This window comes from Hippoglossus hippoglossus, chromosome 19 (assembly GCF_009819705.1).
Source record: "Hippoglossus hippoglossus isolate fHipHip1 chromosome 19, fHipHip1.pri, whole genome shotgun sequence".
Lineage (NCBI taxonomy): Eukaryota > Metazoa > Chordata > Actinopteri > Pleuronectiformes > Pleuronectidae > Hippoglossus > Hippoglossus hippoglossus.
In genome coordinates, this window is record NC_047169.1 from 7647835 (window position 1) to 7674207 (window position 26373).

Below are 26373 nucleotides of genomic sequence, written 5' to 3' on the forward strand. Positions count from 1 at the left end.
AGCCTTATTAAATAGATTTGTAAATCATTTCATCTTGATTAGAATCTATTCTCTAGGGATCAACATTTTTTTTTTTTTTGCCATGCTTGTGTTTTGTTATGTGCACAGTCTGTGCCCACTGGTGCTCAAATTTGAAAGTCAACCTTTGGGAGGGGGCGTGGGCGTGGATGGCGACGTTTTTCCTGTCTGAGTGAGTGTGAGCAGTTTAGGTTTAGGGGACAAAGAGCGGCTGGTGCCAAGACCCGCGTGTCACCGGCCCAGCCACTGTGTCAGCACGTCTCCCAGCTCTGGAGGTCATGTCAGTGGGCGAACCACCGCTATGATGTGTCTTCTCTTTATTAGTCTGACACCACAGTGTATTTAGCACGAAACAATGTCATTTCAAATTGCACCTAATCAGATGGCATTTTGTAATTGCCAGCGAGCGTCTTATGAATATGAATTCATAATTGTTCAATTACAAGCTGACTGCATCATATTTATTGGCTTTTTTTTTTTTTTTTTTCTTTCTCCCGCTGGCCTGGGCCAATTATAGGATTTCAATCTTGAGGCAATCAAGTGATAAGGGTGAGGCGTTTAGTGTTTGCTGTCACTATATAATTCTCTCGAATGTTAAACATCCATCTGGGAGGGCTGCATTTGTCACAAAGCTGTGCGTGGAGGTGCACCTGCCTAATTGAGTGGTAATGAGCTGTCAGGAGCGCGCGCTTGGTGATTGGCTCTCTGCGGGGCGTCCCGAGCCAGTGGGACGTATGGGCTGGCCCGGCACTTCTGGAGGATCCGCCAGCGCCGCGGGCCTGAGGGGGCGGAGCGTGGCGAACGAGGGTGGAGAGGCCAAGTGACGCTGGCTGTGAGATTTATTTAGGTTGTTTACGATTATTTTTACTGCTGATTTGGTTTGACTACTCCCTGTCAGAGGCAGAGGAAGACTTCAGAGGTTTTGCTTAACTAAAATAAGTGTAATTTACTTTTTCCTTAAAGTGTTCATGTTTTGTTTAACAATGTTTATGAATAAAGCAAAATCTGATATATGTGTTGTTATAAAAGTATTATTACCTCTGCCAAGGTGGTTATGTTTTCACTCCTGTCTGTTTGTTGTTTTGAAGATCAGATTTTTTTTCACTTTCTTTAACCTTTAGTGAACGGATCTATTGTCTAGTGTGTGAACTTTGATGCAGCTTGATTGAATTTAAGGGGACTGTTGGGCCTTGGCTGAGGTTTGTGCTCCTCTACTTCAGGATGGAGTTGAACTTCAACTACTATTATAAACTGTCAGTATATTACTTTAATCTAAAATATAAATACACTGTAAAAAAGGAGGAAAAAGTACAATAGTTCCCTTTGAAACAAACCTAATTACAATGACAAAAGTACAGTAAAATATTTGGATGAATGTACTTTCCCCACTGTTGCTCCTTTTATTTGTTTGATTAGCTTTAGCAGTAGCTTTAGAAAAACAAATTGTTCTGTAGAAAGTCACAGGATGTCTGAGTTCACCTTGTTTTGTTATCCTGACTGAGAAGTTCTCATCACATCCAGATGCATCAAACTTTTTTGTTTAGATTCGTGCGATTAACTTTTATTTAATTTCTGTTGTTTTCAAACGTGTGTGTGTGTGGAAATATTTAAAAGTTGGCAGGGCTGCGCTGGTTTTTATTTTGGGACGTTTTATTTCCAGCATCCTAATTCGAACAGTAACGTGGTGGTGGGGGGGAAAAAATGCTTTAATCCACTGTATCTTGAGTAATTGCCTCCTGGGTTGGCGGAGGAGGGGCACATTTTTTTTGGACTCTGGCAGGCTTCCAGGCTGGAGTCCATATTACTCCACCAGCAGCACGCAGCGACTCTCTCCTTGTACACCCACGTTATCTTGTAAAAACAGTTTTTCTTCTTCAGCAGGGAAAACACCGTGTCCTTTCACCCCGGATTACTGTGTGCATCTGCTCCACCGGCAACAAGTCTGCTTTTCCTCCGCCTCTCTGTACAGGGGATGAAATAGTTCAGACTCAGAGATATTTCTACTTTCCTTCACCTTGTCCCCTCACTGCCTCTGCATCAAGACACCCAGTGTGTGCGTGTGTGTGTGTTAGTGCCTTTTTTATTCATGAGACCAAGTTGTAAAACGTGGAACAGTGTTTCCGCTCTACACTGGGACGTTGCGGCCATTTGTTTGAGTTCCACGGCTTAATTGAATATACTGAGTAATTATTTGTCAAGTAATGCTGAGCAGAAAATAAATAGCCACTTTGCGGCCGTGAATTGTGCCTGATGGCCATGTGTTGATACTCTCACCAGGGAGAGTAAAAACCTGCTCTACTGGCTAAGTATCTGATTAAGATTCACATGACGGAACCGCAGACGCTTTAGGATAGTGTCTCTCCTGGGCAAAGATAGTAAGTAGAGTTAAGTGTCAGATGCTGTTATATTGTCATGCCGGAGCCTTGATTGAATAAATATCGCCGGAATATTCTCCTCGCCGCGAACCATCCGGGTCAGCGCGACGACGGGCTTCTACAAAGAAATCGCCACAGATGTGCGTCTCTGGACACTGTTCTTTGAGAAATTGTTTCCTTCTGCGTGGTTTCATTTTTCTCTTTTATGTTGGTGTAATTTGTTTATGGTTTGTAATAAGCCTCGTGCATATCTTCCTTCTGCCAGTTTGGCCCAGATCCATTGTAAACTGCCAGTAATTTATTTTACACTCCCTGTTCAAAGGAGACTAATGACAACTGAGCATAATAATATTTTGTAACGATTTGATAATTCAAGTCAAGATTTTCTTTATGTCGTACGTCAACTTTTATACTATTTATGGCGGCATTTATCAGTATCAGTTTGTTTGTATTCTTTAATTACTGCTCTGTTAACTAGTATTTGCAAATTTGGCAAAATTTAAGTAAAAAAAATGAAACTCCAGCTACACTTAAAAGCTTTTTCCAGAGCATCTTAATTTCTTCCTCCTTTCTTTAGACGGAGCCAGGCTCGCGCTTTCCACCTGTTCCAAGTCTTTATGCTAAGATAAGCTAACCATCTCCAGCCCACTGCTTTATATTCAGTGGACAGACATGAGAGTGGCATCAATCTTCTCTTCAGGAACATGTGCGTCTCTAAAAATGACAAACTACTGATTATTATTTTCATTATCAATCAATATCTCTATTGAATATCTCTGTATGAGGACAAGGAACAGCAGAATCTCAAATTCTATTCTATAGGGAAAAAATGGCGATCACTCATTTCCCAGAGCCCACAGCTACATAAAATGACTTTGACCTGACCAGTCCAACCTCCAAACTATTCATGTTAACAACAAGAAGAGAAACCAATCCTTTAATAACTCATTTCACTCAATAAGATTTGATTTTCATTTTATTTAGTTGTGTGAACATGATATTTTCTGCCCAGGTTTCAGTTACTCAGTCTGGGGGAAAAACTCTTTTTCATACATGGCCCCATGCACTCAGACATAGGCTACTACTCTGACCTTATCTATTGTTCCTCAAGTGTATATTGTAAGCAGCTTTAGAGGCTTTATGGAGACTTAGCCAACAGGGCTGCCGCTGCTCTGGTGGAACATTTGGACCTGTGGCAAGTGTTAGATTTTCAGTTAAATCTCTTAACCCACTTCTCCCCTTCCTCTCTCGGTCTCTCTCCTCCTCTTCCCCTCTCCTCCCCGACATGCTAACAAGCTGGCTGTGATTTATTTTTCATGTGTGGTGTTGTTTGCCGTCGCCATTTTCTTTTTTTCCTTTTTTTTTGGTTTTCCTCGGCATGCAAACTCTTGTGCCAGTGGTGAGCCTGGTGCCCAGGCCCTGGAGGGGCAGAGTGGAAATGCAGCCAGAGCAGCTGCACATCCTCCCCGACCGAGCAAAGTCCTCCAGTCACACTGTGATGGCGAGGCCAGAGCCACTTTGATTAGCATGTCCGTCGTTATTGGCCAGCTTGAATGTCATGCACCGCGAGTCCAGTCGTCTAATGCTCCGGCTGGCCAACGGCGCTGCTCCCTGCAATTACTGATATGGCTGCTTGTTCCAGTGCGGAGGAGAGGCCAGGGAGAAAGCGCCAAAGTGCCAAGTGATTGTCCTCGGTAAATAAAAAGCAGACGTCTTGCCTTTTTGATGTTCTATATGTGCGTGCCTTATTTTCACATGCTGTGGCGCAATCACATTTGAAAGCATTTTGCGCTCCCAACATAACGAGGGGGGACCAATCAAAACAATAACTGTGGTTCCTTTTGACAAAGCCCTTGGCTCTCAATTGTCAGAAGATGTAAGCTGACTCATCCACACAAGAAGGGCATGTATCCCTGGGAGCGAGAGGCGAAAAGCTATGATGAATCTTCCCCTCTGTGCTCTCCTCTCTCCACTGAGCCTGCATGGATTAATTACATGACTAGTAGCTAGTTTAGTCCCATTATTTTTTTTTTTTTCCTAATGAATAATTTCACTCTTCCTCTCTGCCTAGATTTTATTCTGCTCAGGACTTTTCGGCTTCACCCGGTGGAAATAAGAATGCATTGATTATTTTCCATCTAGCAAATATCCCACCAACTGAGGAATAACATGCCTTCCACCTAATTGGTTTGTTTATCTTGAGCAACAGACTCCGGGTTTGTTTGGACTCTGGCTGGCATCCACACACTGCACCGCTCCTCAGCATGATTACTCACCTTGGGAGGAGGCTGCTGGAGCAAGGTTGATGTTCCCTGCATAGACATCAGGCTGTCATTCTCTCCGCTTATGTGACATCATTTGCCAAGACAGATTTGTTACAGGAAAAATAAATTCAGGCCTGAAAAGGGATTGATTTAAGGACAGGCTGTGAGTGGAAAAAGGCGACAGGAGGGATGGGGGCTCCCAGACACATTTCACCACTGAGAGGGCTCGGGCCGGATCCAAACAAGCTGCCAACAGAAGATGGATTCTGGCTTCATGTATAATTGATAAACTGTATGTTCTAGGTGTCAGCTTTAAAGAGGGAGCTAGGACTATATCAGGAAGCTATTTTTCCTCTCTGAGGCGAGCATCATTTTTATTTTGTCCTCCCCCGTTCTCTAGCTTATCTTCCCACTTCAGAAAGCCCCGTTGAAAATTATCGTTTTCTTTGAAGACGACGTGCGGGAAGTGCGGCTTCAAAAGCACATCCTGTTCCTGCGCCTATTATGAGTGCGAGTCCAGGGCAGATAGCCATCTGCAAAGTTGACTGTACATCCTGAGTTATCGGGATTAGCCATCTCACTCTTGACACCTTGCACATTAATATTAGCTATTGGAGACTCCATCCTGCTGAAAGCTGCATAAAAGGATTAATGCAGCGCTTATCCTTTTGGGAATAATGTCCTTTATTGAGCGGATTTGACACTCTAAAGGCTAATGATGACATTGAATGGAGCCAGAATAAGTAATGGTGCATCATCTCGTGTCATGCCGCCAGTATAGTCGCTATTTGCATTCCGACGGCTCAAACCGTATTGATTTTGCTGAAGGCGTTCGGTTGTTTTTCCTCTGCAGCAGTAAGAAAGTGTTACTCAATCATCACCGTCCTTTAGCTAATGACAGAGCTCTCTCTCTCTCTCTCTCTCTCTCTCTCTCTCTCTCTCTCTCTCTCTCTCTCTCTCTGCAGGCCCAATGACAGCGCTCTGTTCCTCGTCATACTGTATGCAACGAGTTCACCTCCGAGCACTTTGAGCCGCAGCAATTACTGTACATGAAATTCAATATGGCTGCACGTCACTACGCTGTCTGTCATGCGGAGACTGTGGGATTAATGTGGCCACTCACTGTAATTGTGATAAATCTGAATTCTGCCAGTTAGATCTTTGAGTGTTAGCGGCACAGTTTGTCCCACAAAGGGCCGGAGCAGGCTGGAATAGCAACTTTGCACCCTGCTATTTCACACATCATAATGCATACTGTTATTTCTTTACAGAGCGCTTCATAAGTGCAAAAAGTGGCCTTATTTCCTATAATTTTTTTAGATGTATGCACTTGACTCTTAAAACATTCTCGGTGTAAGCAGGAAATGTGCCTGCATGGGGTAACCAGATTTAAATCAAAGTGATTGTAATTCAGTGGGAGAGAGTCTCCTTGTACCCTTGAACCCCTAACATGATTTGATTATGAAGAGGTTAAACAACTGTAATAATAAATCTGTCAAAGTTTTAATAAGATGTGCCATTTTGTATCGGGCATTAGAACAGTGAGGGGCAGACAAGTGGCCGTCAGGGCCACCTGAGAACATTTGCTCCGTTCTTTCTGCTAAATTGCTGCTTCCCCAAGGTGTTTTCTTTTTTCTTTTTTTTAACTGACAAGATAGTAACCTTATCAATCACAGCTGCTTCCCTCTCGCTCCCAAGGACTTGTGCTGATATGTTCTAAGTGCTCTCTCCTTTGGCAGTTTTAATGGGAATATTGTATGCTCATTTCAGCGATGCCTCCCTGTTTCTTAATGAGCTGATAAAGCCCCAATTACCGAGGCAAATCCTGATTTCTGATTTGCATTACCGTCTCTTGTTTCACCACACACAGCGGAAATGTACATGATTGAGGTGCTGAGATGCAGGCCTGCCATCCGTGTGTGTGTGTGTGTGCAGGGACACAGGAGATGGACAGATTAGATTATACAGTAGATGCTGCACGGCTCCGGCCGTTTGTGCGTAGAATGTGATTTAGTTGTGAGTTTGAGACGGGCTGTGGGGCTGCTCTGCGCTCTGTGATGGGTGAGGGGACAGACTGACAGTGACAGTGGGGTGGTAATGGCTCCGAATAAGGAGGAATGGCCCCTGTAAGGCCCCCATCCCGGCGGCAAGGCAGAGCAGCCCTGTCCAAATACACAGCAAAATGAATTCTTCTCCACACCTGTGTGGAGCTTTTCTATATTTTTTTTTTTGTCTGCCACAGGATGAGAAATCGAGGCTATTTATATCTTCACCAATCTGAGGAGAAATGGTGAAAGAAATGGAAAATGTTGCCCTTAAAGAAATCCAGCCTTCACTTTTATTAAGTATCAGCAGATGCAGTAACGCCACAACCCATCAGATGTTGAGGCGTCAGTGGAAGGCAAAAAAGATGAAGAGGATGTTGGATCGCATTTGCAGTTTTTCGAACAAGACCCCGAGCCGATAGCCGGGAGGGAGACGCGAGGGCGATCAAAGTCCTCAGCATCACTGGCTGTGTGATCTGAGATGTGAATTATCAGTGTGGGTGCGATTGCATGTGAATTCCCAGGTTTGTCTTCATACAGCCACATATTTGCTTCCCCTGCCCTCTGTGCTCCTTTTTTCGTCTGTGAAACTGAAACATCATGTCTAGAACTTTGGCTGGGGAGCTCTGCAGTTCATGAAAAATGCATCCGCTCAGCTCTTCTTCTAACTCTTCGACTCTGATACTCTTGTCATATCATATCCATGTCATGTCAGTGTGTGTATTAATTATGTAGCAGGCGCTGTTGAGGAGACGGCACTGATGCATCTCAACTAGACGTCCTATGTATACCACTGACCCGTCACTGGGAAATATAAACACGACTTAATTAAGGATGAGACGATACTTTAATATTTAGCCTTGTGAGTAAATAATTCTGAGTCTGTGTTTACAGGAAGCATTTTTTTCTCTCTCTCTCTCTCTGCTTCTCCCTCAGGCTCCATTTTACTCTCAGAGTCTCACTCTACTCAACCATTGTGGTCACTTTTTCCGGTTCAACTGAGGTGTTCGACCCAGTCATCCCTCCTGGGCTTAGTCTCTCTTTTAGTCTGCCGAGCTTCGCGATCGCTCGACATATTGGCAACAAACGGCACCCGGTAGCGCCGTTGGAGGTGTCCCAAATTACAAAGGTAATTTATTTCTCCGCAAGCAGAATAATGCATGAGTAAGAGGTCATATTGTAATATGAAATTGCTCAGCATTTGCACAGACGCCGGATCCTGTTCCGGGACTTGTGCTGCTGTTTATGAGTCCTCTCAGTGCTGTAATCGTATGGAACTGTGCACTTACATTCCCCCAGCAAATGAATATCAGGAGGCAACACAGCTCTGGATGGTTCCTCTTGAAATACAGCTGTTTCCCTCCGGTCCTCTGCCTCCTTCTGTAACAAATGGTCTCTGAGGATTAAAACCACTACAAACACTTCACAGATATTAATCTTCTTTCCAGGACCTCATTCAAAAGTTGCATTTAAAAGGGAGGAATAAAAAATAAACGACTCACACACTTGTTATGTGTTCTTTTGCAGATGTAGATTAACTTCGTACTTTATGTTGCTAACTGCGTCGCTGCCAACAACTGAGTCACCATTGATCTTGTGTGTTTTGTAATGCTTGAATGATTGTTTTACAGCATGGTGATTGCAGCGTTTTGGCAGGAATAATTGTAAGTTCAAAGCATCAATCCGTGGAGTGTAGCCTGGGGATAGATTTCTGGAGAAGCTGACACTTCAGATGCATTATGAAGCCATCACGTCTAATTTGCACAGGCCTCTTTTGTAATTTACCCCCAATTCAGGGGGAACTGTCTCCTGCTCTGCAGCACAATGCACACTCTGCTTGCATTGTTCACACTCATTGGAAGAGACAGTGAGTGAATGAGTCTTGGAGCTCAAATAATGTGCAGCAAGGTTCCTGTCATATTTGTTGCTGTGTAATGGCTCCTGATTTGTAGTTTCCTGCAGCGCCTCTCTGGTTTGGTGCAGAGCCGACAGTGCTGCACGGTGCACGGCAACTGTTTTCCGTGCATCCATTCCGAGCAACTTGTTTACAACTCGGTGTTGAAGCGACGGCTTGACAGTTGAAGGACTGAGAGCGTCGCGTAGTCTTTGAGCTGGGGGGGGGGGGAGGAAACCTCTTCAGAGGAAGGACTGGGGTTTTCCACATGCCGCCCAGACATTCTCACACATATTGAGTTTGTCTGTGTGCATCTTTGAAGATGCAAATGTGTCAACCACATGTATCCAACCACCCAGCGAGAAGCCGAGATGCTCAACTGCCTTTCTCACGGCTCTTAAATGGCTGCCAGTGATCTTCAGCGGCTCTGCGTGTCTGTGAAGCCTGCAGTTCTTTCTTTCTTTTTTTTTTTTCAGCGGACGGATTAGTTTTTGTGGGATATTGAATAATTTGTGCACATTTATCACTTTGAAAAAATGTCAGTTCAACCACATTAGGAGACGTAGGAGAGTTTGGCTGTAAAATTTTATGATCTCTCATGTAGCAAACTGTTACGGTGGATAGTATGTGGGGCTTTTATAATGATCCAGAAGACATTAATTGGTCGGTAATGTAAACCAGGAGCTACACGAGTCAGTAAATGGATTTATTAGTTTAACTTTTCAGATCTATTTTTGCGTGACGCTACAGATAAAACACCTTTCATGTTGTACACGCCGTCGCTCCTTACTCGGGAGAATATTTATACCTTGAGCTTGCCAGCCAGCTTTGACATCTGGTGTAAGAAAAAAAGAAAAAAAAGACAGCACATCATAGCTTGGCATATCCTGACAGAGGAGACATTCGTAAATTATTAATGTTTTCCCTTGCACTGTCGCCTATCATTGCGCTATCCCTCCACTCCCCGCGTTTTGAAATGCAAGAGTAGTAGTCCTGCAGCGTGGCAAGTCATGTTTCTGGCTCTCATTTCAATATCTGAAGTGAAAGGTCAGGATGATATATTCTGTCCTGCCGCGGTGACAGTGACTTACATGCTACCAGTTCAAGATGGTACACTTTTACGAGGCCCACCCAGCCTGTCGAGCAAACTGATAATGAATCAATCTGCGTGAAACATTTATGGGGTGCCCCCAACCCACCCCTGCCCCGGCCGCCTTCCTTCCGTGAGGCCAATTAGAGCATCCTTGGTGGCCCCTGCTGTCTGAGTCAGGGAAGCCCCTTCCATTGTCATATCAATATTCCTCTGTTGATCTCCAGCTGAGGCGAGTCCGGCTGCTCTTTCCACACATTTGCTAGTTTGCATTCGACAGCATGTGTGGTAGATGGCATGCTGGCTGCCTCTCCTCCTCCTTCCTAAACCTACTGTTGCCTCCCTCTCTCTGTCTTCTTCTTCTTCTTCTTTTTTTTATTTTCCGAGAGGGAAAGGTTTCTTGATTCCTGGCATACCAGAGAAGGGTCCTCTGAGGATTACATTGGCTAAGCCCTTATCACTCCAGGAAATTCACTGCCTGCTTAAAAAAGTGGTAGGAGTAGAAAATCAAGGGGAAGTGTTATTCTTTTTAAGTTTCTCCCTATTCCCATGGAAAGTTATTACGGGTTTTGAAGAAAAGTCCTTTTTTTGGCACTCAAGTTTTCTCGTAACTGCATTTCATATTTCACCCTTTTTTTTTCTTTTTTTTTTTACAAGTGGCTGGTGGAATTTCAGAAGTGGAAAATGTGAAGGCAGGTGTTTGAGGGAGAGGGAGAGGAGGTTTAGGGAGGGCTGTGCTCACTGGGAAGCGATGTTAAACATCCAGGGGAAATGTTTGTTATTCTAATGGGATACCACCATGGTAACAGCTTCCAGAGACTCCCAAGGCTTTGTGTGGAGTATATGCACGCTTTCATCAATCTCGCCTAATTTCTTTGGGGATTAGCAAATATAATCAGCCCTTTCTCCAAGTCGTCACCTGCTTATCGACATGAATATTACGGTGAAATTTAGCAGAACACAGCCCCGTTGGATGTGCAGAGAGCAATACATGGCCCATTAATATAAATCACAAATTGAAGTGAGTCACTAAATGGATTCAGAAGTCATTAGTATTCCTTTTGTGCTGAATGACATCCCAGACAGAATAGCTTACATTTTGCACTTTTAAATCCTTGCAACCAAGACCAAAGCACTTTTGCTCGTATTACATCTTCAAGTTAAACATGCTTCAGACAGAGGTAATGAATTATGTTATTTTCAGATTTAATACCTTTACCGGGGTTTTAAAGGCAACGGAGTGAACTCATTTACAAGACTTGGTGGAGGAAAAAAACCCCAAGACCCTGTCTGATGAGGAGCCTCCGTGTTTAAAAGGCTCCAATAACTCGTAAGCCCCTGTCAGTTTTATACCTTTTTCTCTCCCTCTGCAGATTTCCTTAAGTGGCTTATGTGAATTGCAATCGCCACATTGAAGCCGGCAGTACACAGAATACATTTCTTCCCGGCCGTGACCAGCTAACAGCGCATTGAACTTGTGCGTGTGGTGATGGAGAGGTTTCACTCACAGCACTGCTGCGCCATGGGAGTATAGCCTGACCTAAAGCTAAGCCCCCAGCCGGAACAGCCTTCCATCAAACTCACAACACTGCTCTCTTATCTACTGGCGTTTCTGTCTGATACAAATAGCCAAGACGTGATATAGTTGGCTACATGTCATATTTGGCATTGTACTACGCTCTATCTGCTCCCCCCTCTGTGAAATATAATGCTTTTAACTCAACAGCTCTTTGCTTTGGCAATTCTTTTCCCATCTGCAGCAGAGACAGAGACCGGCGTGTTTGCTCATCTTGGCCAAAGGCCAAAGGCTCTTTCTGATATAATCCCCACCATCGATCAGACTTTGTTTACTCTAACATGGTTTCTTTCCCCTCCAGCAATTAGAAGCCAACCTTCCACCTCCTGCTCCTTAGACCAGCTTTATACGTTTATTTTTCCCTTAAGTGGTAATTTTTCATGTTGCGGCTGAGCTGGAGGAAATGTGGGTGTATATTAAGTAACCAGACTGACACGTTGGATACCAAAATTCTTCTTGTTTCTTTGTCTTTGAAGAGGCCAATCCTCCAGTCACCAAACACTGGCACACATTGTGCTGCACTATCAGTAAAATTATGGAAAGATGATTCACACATTTGCTATGTAGCACTCCACACCCTGTGTATTTCATTTAGGCCGCTGCACTTAGAAATCTCAAGCACTTTGAAATTTTAGGAAAATGAATGTGGGTGTTGAAGCTGAGGATTACTTTCCCGACCGTCTGAGAGGCTCTCGTCAGAGTAAATTAGGCAGGAGGGCGACTGGTCTTTTCTGAGGTCTCCGCTAAAGAGGTTTAAAATCCACACAGAGAAGAGACGGTCTTGATTTATCGTTAATATCGTGATTACAAACAGAGTTGTGAACAGTTTAATCTCTCGGTTTAGTGGCCAATACCTGCACCTGTGAAATGAAGTAAATGTTGATGTGGAGAGATTATGAGATCTATCTCAGTTTCAGCAGTTACACAAAGCCTTTAGTTGCTCACTATTGTAGGTAGAACACCTCTGGGTAAATTGAGACTAATACTACTCGTTAAACGTTTTACATCCCATTCCAAGATAAACAAACATAGTTATATAGCTGTTAAGAAAACACTGTTGCAGAAGCTGATTGTCTTGTTCTTGTCTGTGTAGGTGTGGTTTGGTTCGTTATGTCACACCAACTCTGTGACCTTTTTTTTTTTTTTTTTTTCTAATTGCATTTCTCTCACCATTCTGATAACAACGTACAGAATGACTCCCTGCAGCTCGGCATTGTCCTGGTGATGCATCAGAGGGTGGAGTAGAAGGAACAGTTTGTTCCAACGCTGCCTTTGTACAGACAGACTTACCAACTCACCAACAGGTTGTCGCACCTGTATGAGTTGTTTGTATGAACTTTAAAGGTTTCATTTGCTTTCACTCCTGCAGGAAGTTTATAAATCGTCTTGGAAATGTACAGGGTTTGTTTGAAGTTTTTAGTGATGTTAACCTTTTTAATTTTGAGTTAAACTTCAACTGAATCTCATAAACACAGCTGCACATAAACACATCACATCTGTAGGGAAGTTTCCCTGAAAAATGTCGCACAAGATTTCACAGAAAATCAAAGGGAAATTTGAATTCATGCATGTTTCCATACATTACTGGTAAGTGAGCCTGCAGCTCATTAGTAAGACATGATACAAACATAAAAGCCTCATTTCTCTATCACGTTTTCCACCATGTTGTCATTCGTTGGAAGTTTGTCACGTTCTCCTATAATTACATCATCTCATTGTGCCATGGCAGCTGAAAACATTCCTGCCACCAACTGTGTATCTCAATGCACCCAACTTCTATTGCAGACATGTCTTATAACAGTAAACACACAGATAAACACACATTTATTCAGATTTTCTTTGGCTAAATTTGACTCGAGACATTCTGGAGAAAAGAAACTATAAAAGTCGACACTGATGAGGAAACATTGCCCCAAAAAATATGATACAAAAACAAATGTAGGGAGGAAAAAAGGAGCGACAAAGATGGAAGATAACAGCCTTACTGGTTGTCAAACACATTATGAGCCATGTTATCCTCCTTTTCCTTAGTGTCACTGGTCAACAAGTGTTACTGGGTATTACCATGGAAACATTTCTCTTTCCTCCGAGTCAGGCTGGGGGAAGGGCGGCTGCATTTTTAGACTTAAATTAGCCGCTTCCGTGTCAGAGCAGTCTCTTAACCCTGAATGAGGCAGGTCCCTGGTGGTTGTCAGTCATGTGTCCCTCTGAGAGCAATAATATAGAGCACTAATAAGTCAGAATTAAGAATGCTAATGCCTCGGAACGATTTTAATTTAACATCTAACACTTTCCTTCACCCTGTTACTTGTGTCTTTGGCAGACAACCCTGACGCCCACCTCCTCCACCACCACCAGCAGCATCTGAATTTTATGATTTTTCCTTTTTTGGGGGGGGGTTTTGTTTGATGCTCAAGAAAGACTTGTTTTTTATTTCTCGCTGTGATTATATCCATCTCAGCCTGAGATGCTATTCCCATGTGAGAGAGGCTCTTAGCACACTACACTAATAATATTTGAGTGCTTCGAGGGAGGAAAATATCTGTTTAGCCCAGTGGAGAGCGATAACTTTCACAATAACTCACGGACAGAAATTTAAGCGCAGGAGCGGTGGCCAACTTTTAATGGTATTATCATGCATTCATTTTCAAAACTTGAAAGCTCCCTCAGTGTCTTTCAGTCTTGTGTGTGTGTGTGTGTGTGTGTGTGTGTGTGTGTGTGTGTGTGTGTGTGTGTGTGTGTGTGTGTGTGTGTGTGTGTGTGTGTGTGTGTGTGTGTGTGTGTGTGTGTGTACATTTAAGCAGAAACTGACCCTTTTTTCTATTAACAATCAAAACACTATGGTAACAAAAGCCGCTTTATTTAATCTCGCACTGATAAGACCAGTAAACGCTTCGGTTAACGTGCACAGTTTCTGCTCTTCCTCTTTGTATGTTTACGTCACCTGAGCGCACTCCATATTTCACCCTCTTGGCTCGACTATAAACAAAGACAAGCAAGAGTCGACTTGAAGCATCATCATAGCGCCAGGAAGATAAAAACACGGAGTGGATAAACAGGCTCTGAAGTTTCCAAGCCTTGACAGTATTTCTTACCAGTTGTCATTTTATATGGCGGTGTCGTTTTTTTTTTTTTTTTTTTTGCATAATTCCACGGTGCATTGGCTCGGCTTGATTTGATTTAGGACCTCCACTTTCAGGGAAATTGGGCTTAGGGTATGAAAGTTCACACTTCTTGACTCCAGGCAATTGATTTTTTTTTTTCTCGGAGTAGTGAGTGTTAGCGCCGTGTTGTGTCACTGAGGTTCCGAGACACAGAAACCTCAGGGTCAGCTGTCTGAGATTTTATCTTTTTAAAGTCAGCAGGTACAAAGGTTTAGTTGAAAATTTGTCATCCAGAACTTTCAAGTTATTTATGATTTTGGTAGAAAATGTGTCTATTGACCATTTGAATAAAAACAACTGTGCTTTAAAAACTTTCTTTTTGAATTGGTATTTGAATATAGTTGTTTTTATGCTCTTAGTTGTTTAGTGTAACTTTACTGAATATTCAGATTTAAATATATTTTGAGCCTTTTATTTTATCCAGTTTGATAAAGTGTGTAACAGACATGTTGTCTCATTCATTATATATTCAGGAAATGGAGCCTATAGATTAAAACATATTTCTCAGTGATCTTCTCAATAAAGTGAATTATTTAATGCCAAATATTCAACAAGATAAGATCGACTGTGAGAGGCAATGAGAGGTGAGGAGCAGGATGAAAACATCTACTGACACTCTGGAGCAGCTTTTCAAAGAGCCTTGGCTTTGTCTATGACTACAAATGAACTGCGAGCCTGCATGTGTTACAGACTGGGGGCTTGGGAGTTTCAAAGTCATTGGCATTAACCAGGCTGCCAGGGTTTGATGAAAAGACATTGTCATGTTGGATTATGGAAACTGTAGCATCCAGGATATCGTGAGTGTGAACCTCGCAACAAGGATATCAGCTTTTCCCGCTTCACCTCTGTCTGTTCTTTTTAAACTCTTGCCAGTTGTGGTTCCACCAGGTTTATGGAAGTGCTGGAGAACCTCTTTTACGGGGTAACTTCACCCCTAAGTTTTGGCTATGACTCCAGTGGCAGTACACACAGACAGAAATGTCCCATGAAGTAGACGGCTTCTCGCCTCCAGAGTTTCCTGAAGGCCCGAGACCTCAGTTGTCCCGAGCTGTTTGAACTGCTGGCTTATCGGTGGCCGTGGTCTTGGCTGCCGTGAAACTCTGGAAGCAAGAAGCCCACTAGCCCACTGCTTCACTGGATATTTCAGTTGCAAAGGTGTGTGTGTGAGACAACCGGGACTAAAGCAGCCATGTCTGTGGACATGGAGAGGGCAGGAGAGGATTGGGGATGTCTCTGAATGGTATCACCATGTGGTGGTCTAGGGGTTTAGTTTCAGAAGATTTGAAAATAAGCTAAGCTCACAAGTGGATGCTGGTGTCGCCCACCTTCGATTAGAGGGTGTAAACGTCTTAAATGTCTTTTTAATGCATAAATGTAGATTTATAAATTTGGTATAATATGTAAACACAATCAACTACAGTATATCTAAAAATTTAAATTTTTAAACAACAATGCTACAAAATGATGGCACCAGATAAACAACACTTTCAAAATCATATTTTCAATCTCCCGCAACTTTTTAATTCTCTATTTCCATTTGTAATTTGGTGATTGAGCAAGAAGCTGTTGATCGCTGTTGGTGTTTTCTTGCTGCGGGAGGGTGGGGGGGGGGTCACCACATTACAGTTTGAATTAGATGAATTTTATTTCAACTGGCGTAAATGATTACAGAGTTATTTTTTGCCACATGTTCCCCTTTGCCGCTGCCGAGCGCACACACACACAGTCTGAAGTTATTATTAGACTAAATTTAAGCGGCCCCATGTCCTCCGCTCTGAGCAGTGGGCACCGAGCTCCTGCATTGAGTTTGACAGCCTTCACACAATATTGTGCAAGGGCGCTCCCTTAGCTTCTCATGCTGGTTAAATGTAATATGGCAGATGGATAGTATTTGCAGACAGAGCGGGGGTCTCACCCTCCCCTCGCACTCTCTTTTTTTTCTTTCACCGTCTCTTGCCAGTACCTCAGACATTTCAAGGGGGAGAAATATGTATCAAATTAACTCTTAGCAACAGGGCCTCCCAGCTCCCTGCCCTTGTCTTTTCAGCAATCAGAGCTTTGTTATTTTAGTCTTTCAACCAAAACCAAACTGGATTCAATGGCTTCGGCAATTACCTGTAATTTTCCAACCTAGTGCGCTGGCTTTCACCGGAGCGACTTGCGAACAGTGAGAGATTGTCTCCTTGGCTCCTCGTTTTAGCGTTGGAGTTAAGCGCACTAATTCATTTACATCTACGGAGTGGCACATTTGGAAATATTCACTTCCCAGCAGCAGGAATGTCTGCGGAGGTTTGGTTTCTGTCTGTGAGCAACCTTCGAGTCGCTGAAACTGGAAACCCCTTCTGCAGTGTCGACACTCCGACACTGAACCTCTGCTTTATACATCTGACCCATATATTAATACGTCCTTTCAAGCCGGTTGAGAAGAGACAACTCTGAGGCCCCGACATCTGTTTTCACATCGCGGGCTTTTATCCCGTTTTTCCATCGACCCCCACAAACGCCCCTTTCCATTCCCCATCCTGTTCTCAAACCGTGTAAGAAACTACAGGAGCCCAACTTGACTCCAGAAGTGTATGTGTGTGTGTATTTGTGTGAGTCGGAGTGATGTTTCCCCTTCAGAGGTACTGAAGGAGAGAGAACTGCTCGCACTAAAATGCTAATTAAGTGCAGTGTGGCAGACAAGGACACTTGAGAGTGTGTGCATTAGCAAATTTTAACTCCCTGCAAACCAAATAGTTTGTTCTGGGCTAATCTCCCAAAGATGGAGGCAAGCACTACAGTAGAAACCAGAGAGAGTCGAAAAACCGACATAACACAGTTTTAGGAGAAGAAAGCACCTCTTCTGGCATCGCTTTTCACGTTTCATCTCTTCACAGAGGTAACATATGGTATCTGTAAGGGAGAGTCAGTTTGTACTCTGCGGTGAATTATTTTGTGGATTAGTATTGGCATTTAAATGCTCTTGGCTTTAAATCTTGTCTGTTTTAGATCTTAAGTACATTCCTTGGCATCCCTCTCTCTCCGCGCTCGGGCTGGCCTCTTCCCCTGGCCAACACATTTTTTTGGGGAAACTGTGGAGCTTAACAGGAGAGCAAAACAGCAGCCATCTGAAAAGACCCCGGAGCTGATCTCAAATTAGTTTTAGTGAGATAACACTCAAATCAAACTAATTCTCCCAATGTTGTGATGCCAGCGAAAAAAACCTCAACTGCAAAGCTGGAGTTAGCGTCACCTTTTTTTATTTTTCTAAGGGTAGTTTCATCTGTTACTTCACAGGAGTGGAGGCGTCTGAGGTTAATGTAATTACGGTCTCTGATGGTTGTACAAATTGCAGGCAGGTACTGTGACACACACTCCCCTTAAGTGTTCTGTGGTTGGCTCTAATGTCTTGTTTTATCCGCGCTCATTAAAGCGACCTTGGCCAGGTATGTTTGGTTATAGCAGCGACCTTCGGGCATGCTCCACTATATTTCAAATCCAGCACGAGAGACCTTCCTGACTTGGGGGGGGGGGGGAGGAAATATCTGCTAACTTGAGAATCGGGTAATATTTAAACCAGAGTAAATGATATATAAATAAATACTGCAGCAGTCGGTAAGTGATGTCTCTGCCCACTTGTTAAATCCAGCGTTCGTGGCACATTTATGTTGCCCTGGAGATCCCGGCTGACACGATAGCCCCCTTTCTCCCGGTCTCCAAGTGGCCTTTAAAACGCGCGGCCCTCCCCTTCTGTTTCCAGTACAGTTGGCTTCCCTCCAGCTGCCTCCAGAAGAAGTGGATGAATTCCTAGATATCTGATAAGCCCCACCAGAACATCATTCTTAATGGAAGAGAGAAGGAGACGAGGAGGCAGATGCTATCGGCGCAGCTGAATCGCCTCGCAAGTCAGATCAAACATCCTAAAAGTGCGGGGAATGCTGAATCATGTCGCGAGGGTTGTTACACATTTATCTCCTCTGTAGGTTTAATTCTAAATGAAACCAACTGGCCGTTTTTTGATGCAAACAAAACATCATTAGCATCGAGAAAATCCCAGTTGGCTTTGTAGCTCCTCCCCCCCCCCCCCCCCACTCGTTTTCATTTGAAGCGAAAAAACCTTAAATGCGGTCCTTTCATCCTTGTGATTTTTCTTTTTCCTCCTCTCAATGCTTTTTGTGACACCATTAATCACTTACCTCTGTTTGTTTGTCCTCTTTCTCTCTGCTGGTTTATCGAGCCGGAGACTGACACAGATTCTCCCCCAACCCCCCGCCATCATGTGCGAAGGTCTTGTTTGTCCCCGCGTGCTTGTGTGTAAAACAGCGGGACCTTCAGGATTCGCAGAGTAAAATATATCTCGCGGCTCTAGCGTGGCGTACCAGAGGTGTCTTGATGGAGATGGAGTCATACTGAGCTAATGAAGCTCCAAACCTCAGCTATCGATCCACCTCGCAACGGTGCTTTACAGAGATAACTGACGAGGAGAGCAGTGTGTGGCATCACACGCGCTCTGATCTGTGTGACATCTAATTCTGTGTAATGAACCCTGTGCACCAGAGAGCATGATGGGGGGCTGTCTATGGTAATGACAGGGATAGCATGGCCTGGGCGGCTTCTGTAAAGCTTTGAAACACTGCCGGTTAGCTCTCAGGGCTCTCCTGACAGCGAGGAATTTATAACTGGAACAAACGCCTCTATACTTGAAATGAAAGTCGCTTTGAAAATGATATAAAAGCTACTGTTTGGTGAATACGTGAAGTCTTTATATTACTTTGTAGAAGTTGTCATTTCTGGCTGTTTCGGCTTCTTTATTTCTGTTTCTTCTCTCTACAGGTACCTATTGCTAGATTGTCTCTACTGGGTTTCTCCAATTAATTCCTAAAAAGGGTCCCTTAACATTTAAGTCACATTTGTCTTTCACCCAATCAAATTTCCCCACACACAAGGCTTTGCACATCAACGGTGACACAAATAAATAGCACAAAATAGCAAGTAATTTGTAACCCAGAAAAAGATGCAATGTTCTTTTCTTGTATCAGAGCAATTATGTGGTTTCTAGTCGGTCGTGTGACATTGCACAGAACTCGTGGTTTCTTGAATTTGTGAGTCGCACTTGGTTTTGGCAGTTTTCAGACTGATGATAGCACTTAATCACAGAAACGTTGGTGCTGCTACTGGTGGTGGTGAGAAGATGAGACACAAACCAGGAACAATCCTTCCACTGAAGACAAAACATAACACATGACAATTACTGTGTCCTCTGTTTTGACCATAGACTGTTTATACTGTAAAGATGGACGACTCTAAAGTGGAGCCAAAGCATTGATTGCTACCGCGCAGACTCTGGCTCCAAATGTGCAGGAAGGCAGCGTTTGTGTCCGGGATATTTGGGCTTAATTTCTGGATAGTGGCAGGAAGTGGAGAAGCGTTGTCCATCTTTATTTACAGTCTATGGTCTCAACAATCATAAAGTCAAATGTTGTAAAGACATATTCTTACCTCATAAAGAAGATATGATGAACTTATTTTCAGACTGACACTGAGCAACATCAGTACTCATTTGTTCAGAGTCATGAACCTAGGCCCAGTATTTGCACTCTTTTAGCTCTGTTTTTGGTCTCCACCACAATATTTGCCAGGTAGTCACCATTGTCTCTTTGCCATTTGGTGCTGGGCAGGTGGATTGTTGCTTTTCTAATAAACTTGACTCAGATCTGGAAACTTGATGGAATTAAGTGTGATTGCAGTGTCCATTATTAGTCTTTTCACTGAGGAGGTGTCGGTTTAAATCCCCTCCATCATTCCCTGGTAATAGGAAGTGTCAAACTAAATCTTCATGACACAGTACTTTGAACACTCCCCCTTCTCCCTGCAGAATTAAAATAGACCTGGAAGAAAGAAAAAAGTATTTTTCCATGACCACCTCTGCTGCTTCTGGTGCAAATGAAAATGCCCTTCCCAAAATAGATCATTTTTACCCTTCAGATGTCCACTTTTATTTTAAGCCCAGTGACACCTCGCCATCCATCACACCCAGCTTTTCAGATGTGAGCAGCCCCGGGAGAAACACAGATACAATGCAGGGAAAGTGTGATAGCGTGCTGCTGCTGCTGCTGCTGGGTAGTTAGGATCTTTATGGTTAGATTACCACTAATTTCACCTCAGAGTAGCATTTAGACGTTTTCTTTGTGTGAGTAAAGTGGAAGTCATTCCTCTCTTTAGGGTAAACATTGAAAATGGATGCCCTGCCTTTCCAACTCTTCCCTCAAATTACCACTTGACATGGCCAAACATTGCTCCACATCTTTGTCTGCCAGGAAAATGCTTTTCTGAATTCTTTCATTGAATGTTTTGGCTGGGTGGAAGTTGTGCGAAGTGTACCCGTGGCTTTGATAATCTTGACCTGGAAATGTGATAGTCACCCCACTTCACAAGGCTCCCTGACACCTGGGAAACTGGATCTGGTATTCTTGATACATGATCTGCACCGCAGCACTAAAGACTTAACTTCTCCTGTTGCGTAGTGACAGAGACTACCGATGGGAAGTGGAATTTCACAAAGCTCAAACTGAGACTTTTTCCCCCCCTCGAGTCACAATGGAGTCACAACAACATTTTGAGCCTGGTGGGAAAAATGGTCTTTATGATTTTTGTGAGAGGCTCATTAAAGGTTTAAATTTGAAATGCAAAATTTTCCAAAATATATATACATACACATTCCAGTGCCAGACAACATTTTCTTTGCGCTTACTTTACGGAAATGCAATCGCCGAATTGCTAACACACCCATCTACAAACCAATTACAGGAAGATGCAGCCCAGGTAGAAGATGACTTTAAGGTGTAAGAATCACTAAATGTCAAAATGCGGGTTTCTACTGGTGTTTAGTTTTAAAGAATTTTGTCTGTTTTGACTGCAGTATTTTTACTTGATACATTCTCGTGTTTTCTGTAATTTCGTTTTCACTTCCTGTTTTATTTTGGCATTTCATCCTGGTGGAAAGCCTGCCATCATTTCTTCGTGTTAGTCTTCAAGTGTCTTTGACTCGGTAGTTCCTTGACCTCAAGTTTGCCTCACCCTCTGGATTTGTTTACCTTTGCTCAGTAAAGACCTTGAACGTTTTTTTGGACCTGCTCTGTTTTGTGTTTTGAGTCCTTGCCTTGTGGTTGCTGGTTGTGACATCCGTAAATAATCACATCGAATCAAAGGGACCTGAGTGCTCAAATATCAATTAAGTACGACAGGATGAGCGTATTTTAGCACGACATGGATATAATTCATTCAGAAATTAGTTAATGTATTTCAGTACTGATTTCTGGGCAATTTGTGATGGCACTGGCAGTGGTACTGAGGTTAGAAGTAAATTACACAGAGCCAGTGTGTGATTAGAGAAGCTGTGGCTCAGCTTTTAAAGTTCAAAACCCCTCAGGATATTTGATCGAGCCGCCGGCCTTTGATCAGCGTTAACATTACGGTAACCATGACAGTTTATTTTCAACTACCCCCCACCCACCCCGAAAAAAAGACCATTTGTGTCAGAAAACAATCTCCCCTTACCCCTGACGTGTTGGCACGCCGCAAAAGAAAAATGTCAGTGTCAGTGATGGGCCATTAGCCCACAGTGAGTTCCTTCTGTGCTCCCAGACCCACTGAAACACCTTTTTAGCCTTCAACAGATGGTGCACCGACCACAGGCGCTGACCTGGGCCTCCACTTAAAGACACCCCCCCCCCCCCCCCAAAAAAAAAAACCCACAGGTAACACAGTACTGCAGAGGAACAACAGAGTGAATAGCATCAAGGATGTATGGTATAATTAGGAATTTAGCTGCTTAGCATGGCTGTATTGTAATGACTCGTACATTTGACTGACGACATAGTCACCTTCATCGGTATTATACCCTTTTCTTTCTTCGTGGAGGTCGGCCCTCCGTCGCTGCAAATGTCATAGCGCTTTAATGAGAACTGCACCATTGCCCACAATGGAAGCTTTTCAGCCAGATTAAATGTATCACTGTGCCTGAACCCCCCCCCCTCCCCCCTCCCCACTTTGCCCCTATTGTGACACAGTGGTTTTACAGAGCAGCTTGTTGCTGAAAAACAAGGTTAAGGAGATCAGTATCAAAGGAGGAGTGTTTTTGTGCGGCTCGCAGGAGAGTCTCGCGTCAGGTTTCCACCTGAAACACAAAGGTGTTTTCTTACCTGATTTGTATTCATTCACATAACCTGCCTCTCTTGTTTCCAAGTAAGGAGAGTCCAGACGAGACTTTTGTTCGCCCTATCATCGGATACGTGCACGCCGCTTCCTCCAGTACGAGCCTTGGAGCCCAGCCACGGGCTTTGTCCTGGATGATTTTTTTCCTGCCCTCTTTCCTCTTCTTTGTTGCTCTGTGTATGTTCTAAGAAAACATTTCAGATAAATGTTTGAGCCCCGCCGCAGTTTCCCCCCCCCCTTTTGACTCCTGTGTTATTTCAGTAATACCAAGTCTTGTCATCCTAAAATTTCCCTGTCAGAATCCAGAGCCCACAAATTAGCAGTTTAAAGTGTTTCAGTCCATAGGGGCCGGCATCACTCTACAGATAATGCAGCCTGTACAGTGGTACTGTACAGATCCATTTGTCTGACACAGTTGACGTCAGTAAAACTTCTGAAAACATGATGTAAGTAAACACTTCTCTCTTCTTTTTTTTTCAGGGATTTTTCCTGACTGTGTCCCCGGAGTCGATCCTCAAAGTGGCGAAGCATGCTTCAGAAAACAACAAAATCTTCAGCGTGAATCTCTCTGCACCTTTCATCAGCCAGTTCTTCAAAGAGCCGTTGATGATGATCATGCCTTACGTCGACATCCTGTTTGGCAACGAGACGGTAAGCGACACAAGTCATTTGCTGACCTGATTAAAGTGTTTTTTTGGGGGGGGGGATCAAGTGGCTTGTCACCATGACATCACAGCAATTTGTCCATATTTGGAAGGGCGGGGGGTGGAGCCTGACTACACCTACACCTGTGACCTACACCCAATGAAAAGTACTAGCTTTGGTATCCAGGTAAATGCATACCATGCTTTATCATCTATTTTACTCTAAATGGGGCCATAACTTACAAAATGAACATCATGATGTATCGAAGAAGACTTGAAACCAGAGATTGAGACGATAAACTCTGAATGAAAATGTTTACTGACGTAATAAATCAAGTGAGAGGAGGTTCATTTTTTATTCATTTCTATAGAAACTGACTTTTTTTGCAACCAGTGGAGTGGACTTTCCTCACTCAGAATCCGCAGATCTGTCAGAGCCAAAGTTCAAATATGTCAGAATAGGACATGTCCAAGGAATTCTAACATTACAAAATTAAACCCAGGGATGATGTTACTCACACTGGTGTTGAGTCATAGCGTTGGAGAACGGTGACACATAGTCAGTCAATTTAACTGGTGTGTGTTGTTGTGATGAAAGTGTAGTGAACTATAGAAGCATTTCAGCAACCTGCTAACTTCACCTTTTTATTTGTCAACACCAACATTTAGTTTTCTGTGCTAATTTTGAACAACTACTCTACTAACAAATGGCTTCAACTCAGTGGACATAACAAGTGTTAATAACAAGTTAATAACAATTAATCCTTGTAAAAGTCCATATGTTCTGTCTAAGATATTCTTTACAAGATAAAAATCAAGGCTGCCATCAAAAACCCACACTAAATACTTCTAAATATTAATTTTATTAACGCACTAAATTCAAAAGTATAGTGCGATCCTAGCAAAATAATGTTCTCTATTGCAGTTTAACAATATATCCTTTCACCTCGTTTAAAGCAAAATTAAAATGCCAGGTCCACTCTCTCATTCCACTCATTGCTCTTGTTTCTCCTCTGTATCAATTTAACTCCTCACTTATCACAGCGACATAAAGAGATGAATAAGAATTAGCCCCGTAATCATTCATCTCAATCGTGTCACCATTTCATGCCGGTTAATCTATCGATTTCTCTCGCGGCTCTGTGAAAGCGAGTAGCTGGTTGGAGGTCAAGCTGTGGTCACAGACCACGGCGCTGCTGGGAAGTATCGTCTAACAGGCCAGCTGAGCTTGACTCCGAGGCAGCGCCTGGACAAACTGCGCCTTCGGGGAGGGGAAGGGGAGTGTAGGATCGCTGGACTGGATTCGCCTCCCCGCTGCTAAAGCTACTAAACAGAGGCCTGTCTTTGGGTAGAGATGGGGTCCGCAGACCAGGACAGAACTGGAATAAACTGCTCAGCATTCGAGGATTTATTGCTGTTGCTGACTTCAGCTTTTTTCCCCTTTTCTTTCCTCTCCCAGTATAAGACCTCCCTTTTACATATGCACCTCTCTCTCCCTCTCCCGCTCCCTAATTGCTGTGAGGAACGATTCTGTCTCCTAAACCACGGCGTACATTTTGCAAGCGTTATGTATTTTCGAGTGGGTGGTTCTGTAACTGTTTGCTCACACCTCCAGTCATTACACTTTAATGACTCCGGATAATTGCAATGTATGTTTGTCGAGGGAGATTATCTTCTGGAGACTCTGTCGGAGCTTGCTCTCCGCAATTGAACCTGGCTAAGTCGGGCCAAAATAAGAGCTTCAGCGGGAAACAGAGCAGATATTCAGCGCTCGGTCGCCTCAAGCAGTGAGGTCTTCCGGGGTCTGTCTAGGTCTAACGTCTGTCTGAAGTGTTTTGAATCCTTTTGGCCTGTGACTGCTCATACAGTCAAGCCCCAGACCCCCCATTGTGCACGAGCCAGACAAGGTTGGCGGTCATGCAGTGGTGCATGGTGAGTGACAGGCAACAGTGCTGCCTCGCCCACGCTCACCCCCCCCCCCCCCCCACCGTGGCCCTCCTCTCGCCCCAACTTCCACCTCCCCCCCAAAGTGATGGATCAGCCTCAGCCCGTGATGCTTTCATAACAAGTCAGTGACAGTCAGGATCATGCAGACTGACTCCTATAGCCCTGCAGAATGTGCCATAAGGGAAGGCTAATGTGTCTGCCTGTCTCTGCCTCCCTCTCCCACACTCACTGAGTCACGATACTGAGCTGCACACACTCGGGGAAAATATGTTTAAAGCAGCTGTACGATCTCATCTCCTCAAAGTGACTTGTAATAATTTTGGGCAAGATGGAAGTTTTTTAGAATCCAGCAGTGTGTTATTTGTCATGACTGGGACCTTAGCTCAGTCGCATCACAGTTTCCCCTTTTCGATTGTTTGAAATTCCATAACAGCAACACCACAGACTCCAGAAGATGCCAGTAGCCTCTGTTTCTCCTCTTGTTTTGGCCCGCTCCTGCTTTTGAAATGTGTCTGTGTGTCTGACCGAGTCTACCCCGGGTAATTCTGCTGCAACTCGATCCTGCTGGTACTTGTTTGAAACCTGGCATCAGCAAAGCCCTGCCTGGCCTATCAGCAGCTTATGCACTTATATAACAGTCTTCCATCCATCCTGTAATTACTGCCTTTTTGGGGAATAGTGAAGTGTCTGTCTTGGGGGGTGGGGGGTGGGTGGGGAGGCTACAGCGTTGTTCCTGCGTTGCCAGGGCCTCTGAGATGGAGCCGACAGAGCCGCATTGACATCAGACGCTACTCCACTTAATTGGCAAACATGTCGTGTGATAACCTGGGAACAGCGCAGGCCTAATTGAGTCCTCCTGTGCTGTCCTCCTTTGACTACCTGACATGGAACCCAGGGCATTACATTTCCCTCCATTTAATGGCTGCAGTTAATTAGGCCTGAATGAGGGAATCATTACTGCTGGAAAAAAACACATGCCAGTGGATTCGCCGATAAAATTAGCCACAATTTGCTTTTGCTATTTGAACATAAGAGATAAACCACACAATGGGGGGGGATTGAACCATTACTGGAGGATTTGTATTGTGGAATTTTAGACATATCATAGACAAACGGAACAATTAATCAAGACTGAATTAATCACCCTGACTGATGTTTTT

General features: G+C 43.7%; 1 protein-coding gene across 2 annotated transcripts in view; it reads left to right on the forward strand.

Annotated features, from left to right (window-relative positions):
- The window catches only part of adkb (adenosine kinase b), a 100884-nt gene that overhangs the window by 49226 nt on the left and 25285 nt on the right, over positions 1-26373 (forward strand). For both annotated transcript variants that reach the window (XM_034570276.1, XM_034570275.1), the window contains exon 7: positions 23103-23273. In XM_034570276.1, the coding sequence (XP_034426167.1) occupies positions 23103-23273 (171 nt within the window). The remainder of the gene's footprint in view (positions 1-23102; positions 23274-26373) is intronic.